This window comes from Galeopterus variegatus, unplaced genomic scaffold, assembly GCF_000696425.1.
Source record: "Galeopterus variegatus unplaced genomic scaffold, G_variegatus-3.0.2 Scaffold1180, whole genome shotgun sequence".
In the NCBI taxonomy this organism is placed as follows: Eukaryota; Metazoa; Chordata; class Mammalia; order Dermoptera; family Cynocephalidae; genus Galeopterus; species Galeopterus variegatus.
The window spans coordinates 423,276-431,096 of record NW_007727291.1 but is presented as its reverse complement, the minus strand read 5'-3'; the positions used below and the strand labels follow the sequence as shown (position 1 = coordinate 431,096).

The window sequence follows — 7,821 nt, the reverse complement described above, 5'->3', positions numbered from 1 at the left end:
TCATCAAAGAATTCTATTGGATACCTCTGGGAGAGTTCAGAAACATACTCACACATATATGGACACCTCATTTACAACAAAGGTGGCACTGCAGAGCTGTAGAGAAAGGGCATTCTTTTCAATAAATAACTAGTTGCAAGGGCAACTGAATATCTATATAGAAATAAATGGTCTTTGATCTCGCCGAGTTCGCATGTTAAAAATCTATTCAGAGCAGATTTAGCTCTAAATGAGAAAGGTAAAACAAACAAATTTTTAGATGAAAAACCTAAGAGAATATCTGCATGACTTGGGGTAGGCAAAGACTTCTTAAATAGGATACAAAAAGCACCAATTGTAATGGAAAAGTTTGACATATTGGCCTAAACTAAAAATAGAAACTTCTAGCAGTCAAAAGTTACCATTAATTGATCGAACAGACAAGCCATAGAGTAGTGGAAAATATTTACAACATATATGGTAGAGAGAATAAGCCACCCCTCACTGAATCCCTGACAAGATGTCCACACCCTAACCCCCAGAAGCTGTGAATATGTTACCTTACATAGCAAAAGTGACTTTGCAATGTGGTTAAGTTATGGTCTTGAAATGATGGAAATATCCTGGATTATCTGGATGGAACCAATGTAATTACAGCGTCCTTATAAGTGAAGGAGGGTGTAGAGCCAGCACGTGGCTCACTCGGGAGAGTGTGGTGCTGATAACACAAGGCCGCAGGTTCAGATCCCTACATAGGGATGGCCGGTTAGCTCACTTGGGAGAGCATGGTGCTGACAGGGATGGCAGAAGCAGAAGTTAGAGTGGTGAATATAGAGGAAGGAGCCACGATCTAAAGAATGCTGATGGCTCCTGAAAACTAAAAAACTCTAGAAAATGGATTTTCCCCTAGATCCTACCTAAGGAATGCAGGCCTGCCAACACCTTGATTTCACCCACTGAAACTGATTTCAGATTGCTAAACTCCAGAACTGTAAGATAATAAATTCATGTTGTTTTAAGCCACTAAGCTTGTGATCATTTGTTGCAGCAGCAATAGGAAACTAATATAATATATAATCAAAAAAGAGGCTGTTTCCAAAAATAGGTTTATAAAAAAGAAACACCTACAACTAAATAAGAAAAAGTAAAGGGGAGGGAACAGAAAGCTTGAATAGGCACACTTCTAAGGAAGACATACAAATAGTCAATAAACATATGACAAAATGCTCAACTTCATTAGTCAGCAAGAAAACGTAAATTAAAACCACAATGAAAATAGATGGATATATATATTCCTGGCAAAACCACTGATGTCAGACCTGGGTCACAGAATGTACAAGTTAATCCTGGTCCATACAGTCATATCAGAAAGCATGGAAGAGGGCTGGCCCGTGGCTCACTCAGGAGAGTGCGGGGCTGATAACACCAAGGCCACGGGTTTGGATCCTATACAGGGATGGCCGGTTAGCTCACTGGTTGAGTGTGGTGCTGACAACACCAAGCCAAGGGTTAAGATCCCCTTACCCATCATCTTTTATTTTTTTTAAAAAAAAAAAAGAAAGAAAGCATGGAAGTTATTAAAGACTACCATGGTCTTGTGAAAAGGACTTAGGAGTAAACTTGAAGAGACTCCTAGAAGCCAAAGATAAGATGATTTGAGCATCAATAGAAACAGCTGCAATGGACCTAAACACATCAAATATACTTAAATCTGTGAGTTCATAAAGATGCTAAAAAGAAAAACTCTCAACGATCACATTTGGATATTAGGCAACAAACTCATTTTTTAAACTGGTAACTTTCCTGTATGGACTGTATGCCAGGGGGTTACAAACGTCTGATAAGAAGTTTCTCTTTCTAGAAGTATTTCATCTAAAAAAAAGAGAGAGAGAGAGAGAGGAATGATGAGCTTAGCATGCCACCACTTCATAAAGTCTAATAAATATACAGGTCTACACAAGGATCATCAGTGGCTTCTAACATCACAAACAAACAACCAGACATTTTTTGTCTCCCGACAGAAATACATAAAACCATTCATGAAGTATTCTTGCTAGAATATTGAATCTAAAACTAATCAACTTCTCTACTTAATCACCAATTTATGAGAAATACAAGGGACAGAAGAGTATGTTAAACAATACCACAGGGAGGCAAGCAGCAAAATCCAGACAGTTGGGAATTCTATAGAAAAATAACCCAGTTTTATCAATACGTTGCACAGGAAAAAAAGAGAGAAACTACCCTAATAGGGCCGGCCCGGTGGCGCACTGCTACAGTGCGCTGCTTGGGAAGCGCGGTGGTGCTCCCGCCGAGGGGTCGGATCCCACATACAGACCGGCCGCTCACTGGCTGAGCGGGGGGTGGGGGCAACACCGAGGGTTGCGATCCCGTTGCCGGTCCCGGTCTGGTATGGGCGCGACACTGAGGGTTGCGATCCGTTGCCAGTCACGAAAAAAGACAAAAAAAAAAAAAAAAAAAGAAACTACCCTAATAGATTAAAGTCATAAGAGATATAGCAACAAATTGCAACATCTGAATTTTATTTGGATGCTGATTCAAACAAACCTTAAAAAATATGAGACGTTTCTCAAACATAGAGTTAAACATAGAGTTACTATATATGAACTAGCAATTCCACTCTTAGGTATATACCCGAGAGAAATAAAAACAAATGTCCATACAAAAACTTTTACATGAATGTTCATAGCAACATTATTCATAACAGCGACAAAGTGAAAACAACACATAATGTCCATCAGCTGATGAATGGATATATAAAATGTGCAGGTATATCCATATCATGGAATATTACTCAGCAATAAAAAGAAATGAAGTACTGATACAGGCTACAACGTGGATGAATCTTGAAAACATGATACTAAGTATGAGAAGCCAGTCACAAAAGACCACATATTATATGAATTCATTTATATGAAATGTCTGGAATAGGCAAATCTACATAGAGACAGAAAGGAGATTACTGGTTGCTTAAAGCTGGGGAGGTAAGGAGGTGATGGCTGGGAGGTGTGGCGTCTTTTGGGGGTAATGAAAATGTACTAAAATTAACTGTAGTGAGGAATGCACAACTCTGTGAATATACTAAAGCCATTGAATTATACACTTTAAGTGAATTACACACGTTTACATGCGAACTGTATTTCAATAAAGCTGTTAAAAAAAGATAAAGCTACCAGAAAAAAATGTTATGAGACAACCAGGAAAATCTGAATACTGAGTGCATCTTTGATGACACCAAATATTATTTGTTTTAGGTATGATAATAGTCTTGTGGGCTTTTAAAAAATGGGATTCTTAATTTTTTAGATACCTGACTCATCTACAGATGAAGTGATAAATTTGGGAATCGCATTAAAATAATGGGGAGGCGAGAGTGGGGGGAGGAAAGATGAAACCAGATTGGTCATGAGTTGGTCATTACTGAAGCTGGATGATGGGCACATAGCAGTTCATTATGTTATTCTTTTGTAAGTATTTGAAAATTTCTAAAACAAAAGGACTGGAAGACAAAAGACAGTCTTTTTCAGACTACCCCTGACTCCCTGTGTGAACCCCTTTCTTCCAGGTCTCTTCATGAAAACTGAGAATGACCGTAGCTATATCTCACGCCATTCTTGTGAGGAGTAAAAGTGAAGACGTGTAATGGTGCCTCACCAAGGACTCGGCTCCATTGCGTTGAACAAGGCCAGAGATTCCCAAGAGCAGTCCAGAGGAAAATACTCTGATTACATCCCAGGGTGCTAAGAAACCCGACTTTAGAAAACAGAGATCCCAGAGCTATGCGGAGAAATTCCTACAATAGAAATCGGTTTTCCTGTTGCTCAATCAGTACCCCCTACAGCAATGTAGGATATTCTCAGTTCAAACAACCTTGTGGTTAGGTTCCGACAAGTGACCCAGAGGAGATAAAAATTAGGGTGGGAGGAGGAGACACTTCCAGTTTATCTGGTAAGCCCCTACTTTCCAATCCCTCCCCCTCGCCCCCACAGGTTACATCCCCAAAGCTGGAATTGGGGGGACAGAAAGGAGGACGAGCGCCAGAGCTCCCAAAAGGAAGTACGTTGGGGACTCCCTCACATGGAGAAGGCCACCGCCTTCTCTCTCCCATCCCCACCTTACCCGACTGAGTCTTCGAGGTGACAGATGGTTTGATTCGGGTGGGAGAGAAGCTAGTGTGAGAGGGCGGGGCTACAAGGGTACAGGAGCCAATGAGCGATGAGGTCCACGCCCCCTCCAGTCCTCCTATCTTGGAGCTGGAGGAGTGTGGGACTTCAAAGGTCCAGAGACTTCCGACGCCTCTACCTTATCCACCCACCAGACCCACCCCTCGAGTCCCACCCACCCATGGTTGGGGTGTTTCTTTTCCTTCCTTTATCAAAGAAACTTAACCGTGGGCCCTGAGGAATCCCAAATCCTGGGATCTCTGAGCATTTAGGCGAAACCCGTTCCCTGGAACTTTGGAATCCCAACCATCACTATCCGCAGCCCTCATCCCCAGTCGCTAACGGACTGGCCCCCATCTCTTCTTGGGAAGTACTACAGCTCAGTCATGGAGCAGCCCTCAGACGAGTTTCAAGAAACCAATTCAGTTATCATTCGCTGGACAAATTCGTTTGATTTAACCCCATGATAAAACCAGTGATGTCTCTTACTAAGCAGCAATGGGACCCTTGGTGGGCTCAGAGACACAGCTTCGTAGTTCCACAAACTGGTAGAGCACTGATTTGCAGATGCACTTAGTCTACAACACAGTGTTGGTACCTCCATTGCAGTTTTGCGATCTCTTTCTAAAAATAATTTTTAGATTTATGATAGGATTACCATATCTCAGTAGCAAGCACATCAATATCTTTTCCATCTTTGTTGAATCCGTCATTTCCCAGACTTCACACTGGGCTAAAGGCCAGTCCTACTCTAGTGTCTGAATTTACCAGGACAAGAGGAGGGCAGGAACTCAGGGCTAGATATTTGGCTCTAGAAAAAATGGAAGCCTTGTGAGGGGAAAACTGAACACCTGAGACATCTATAGGAAAAAAAAAAAAAAAAAAAAAAAAGACCTGCTCAGACCCAGTGCTTGCAGTTCCAGTGGACTGACTTATTGACCAACAGCATCACTCCTCCAGCTCTACGCCAATAGACAGGCATGCCAAAAACAGCAGGCTTGTAGGTGTGGCCAATAGTGTATGTGAATTGTGCATGTGTGTGTAAGGAAGCGTATGGGGAAAACACAATGACCGTAGTAACCCAGGAAGACAGGGCCCAGGAGGGGGCTGCAAAGCCAGGCCCCATGAGCCCCCCAAATAATGCCTCTCCCTTTAGGAATAAAAGTGATTCTGGACCCACGGATATCAATAGTGGCAAGTTGATATTAAGAGTTGTCTGTTTGATCTGTTTTGAGGGATGGGTGATGTCAGGCAAAATGAATGAAGTTAGGAAGTCACGTGACAGGTTGACAAACACTTTGTTTTATCATCTTGTAGAATTTTCTCCTTTTGGACTCCTTTACTGGGCATTACTGGTCACTTAGGGATTTGGATAGGTCCATCCCCATTCTTGGGCCTTAAGGGAATCCCATGGGTGAGGCAGTATACAAAGTAGGTAGGGACAGGGAGGATGACAATAATGAAAAGGGCAATCATCAAGAGTAGTGTCCACGGGCCGGCCCGGTGGCGCACTGGATAGGTGCGCCGCTTGGGAGCGAGGCAGCACTCCCGCCGACGGTTCGGATTCCACATCAGACCGGTTCCCGCTCACTGGCTGAGCGAGGGGCGGGTGCAGCACCGAGGGTTGTGGTCCCATTGCCGGTCCCGGTCCAGTGCGGGCACGACACTGAGGGTTGCGGTCCATTGCTGGACACAAAAAAAGACAAAAAGGAAAAAAAAAAAAAGGAGCCTTTAAAAGGTCTATTTTTTGATTCAGTGAAAAAGAGTACTGTCCATGATGGGTATTGTCAGAGCACCTCTTTTGTAGAGAAATCAGAAAAACATTCAGAATATCAAATTTCCCAGGAGAAAAGACTTGTGGAGGGGAAGGGTAGGAGGGTAACCAGGGCAGAGAATTAATGAGTCTTCAGGGAGTCAGAGAATGAGATGACTGTGTCCTCTGGCCAAGGGTGGATTGAAAGGTCTGATCCCCACTCCCTAAGGAGTTCTAGGCAGGGAGGCTCACACTGCTTGACTCCCACGCCACAGAGGTGAAGGTCTTCATACAAACGTAAACCAGAATGGTCACTGTAGGGATACCGTAGGCACTCAAGCAGGGGGCACTCCCTGGCAATATGGCGCCCTTCCGGGTTCTTCTCCGCAGTAAACAAGCCCGCCGGCGCCAAACCTCAGCCAGTCACAGGTCAAGGCTCACCTCCCACCCAGCCCCGTCCAATCAGCTACGGCCCCGTCCACCCCTATCCAAACCCGGAACGCAGCTCCCTATAAATATACGCGCAGTCCTTGAATAAAGCGGAACTTCTCTGGTGAACTGTCAGTCCAGGTCCCAGCCGTTTTTATTTCAGTCACAAACATGATTAGCAGCACAAATGGACAAAGACAGCACCACAGCCAACGATACAGGAGGGAGATGGGGTGTCCCAACAGGATCGCCAGTTCTGAAAGGAACCTGGGGATGGGCCACAAGAGTGTGGGAGGTGCAGTCATGCCTTACACAGCCTTGGGGGCAAGGCCAGCCCAACCTTAGCATCTTTAAAATATTCTATTGCAACTGTGATCTCCTGCTTCATCCTTTCTCATCTCATCTCATCCTTTCTCATCTTCTCCCTAGTCAGTCTGTCTTCCATCCCAATCCAAGAAAATCTCAAAAGTACTCTTCTACTGTGCAGGAACATTCCATGGGTACCCAATGCCCTCAGGATAAATGTTCTCAGGGTAAAGGCCAAGTCCCTTTCATTCACCCCATGAACATGAGAATGTCTGTGATGTGCCAGGGTACCCAGCAGTGAACACCACAGACAAAAAAAAGTAACACTCAGCCCTCAGAGAACTTAGCTTCTTTCAGCCACACATCCAGCCTCATTTAGTACGTATTTTCAGTATTAATAAATATACAAGTGCAGTCCTTTCGTTTAGAATGCCAATCTCCCTTTTTCTGCCTATTCATTTGTCCAGACTCTGCTTAAGCATCCTCTCCTCCAGAAAACCCTCCCTAACTCTCCAGTCTTCCTTAAACAACCATCTGTGCACCTAGACTGTCCCGTTACCTCTATTATAGACTTACCACCCTGTACTGGGATTGTCTGCTTAGACAAGTATATGTCTTCCTCTTTGGACTCTGTGCTCTTTGAGAGGAGGAGCTCAATCTAATTCATTTCTGTATCAGTACCACAAAGCTTTCCTGACACAGAGAAAGCCTCAAGAAATATTTGTTGAATGAGTTAATCAATGAGTTAATAAGTGAGCAAACTGACTCCAAGAACCACTATCACCTGAAAATGTTGCTGCCACCTGAGCCTTTCACCCTTGAATAATATCACTTGGATGTCCACACACCAGCGTGGTAAAAAGCTGGGCTCAGGAGTCCCTTGTATTTGGTTTGGATTCTCCTGCTCTTCTATTCTAGTTATGTCTTCTAGATCCCAGCACCTGATTATCTTCTTCCCTTTTCCTGGTAGCTCTACCTTCCAGAATCAGACAACTTCTCTCAACCCACCCCTCTACCACCCTAGTCCAAGCAGTTGTTAGTTCTCCTTTGGAATTTTACACCGCTCCTAATTCTTCTTGCTTCATTCTTGAGCCTTGATAGTCTATTCTCTACCTGGCAGACATAGATATCTTTTTTTTTTTTTTTTTTTTTTTCCCTTTTTGTTTTTTT

The 7,821-nt window shown here is 43.6% G+C and overlaps 1 protein-coding gene across 1 annotated transcript in view; it reads right to left on the bottom strand.

The window, feature by feature from the left end:
* Nucleotides 1-5,429: 5,429 nt before the first annotated feature.
* The window catches only part of LOC103592622 (orphan sodium- and chloride-dependent neurotransmitter transporter NTT5-like), an 8,491-nt gene continuing 6,099 nt past the window's right edge, over nt 5,430-7,821 (bottom strand). Inside the window, 3 exon segments of the mRNA XM_008575430.1 lie at nt 5,430-5,690; nt 6,157-6,231; nt 6,513-6,612. Of these exon segments, the coding sequence (XP_008573652.1) occupies nt 5,430-5,690; nt 6,157-6,231; nt 6,513-6,612 (436 nt within the window).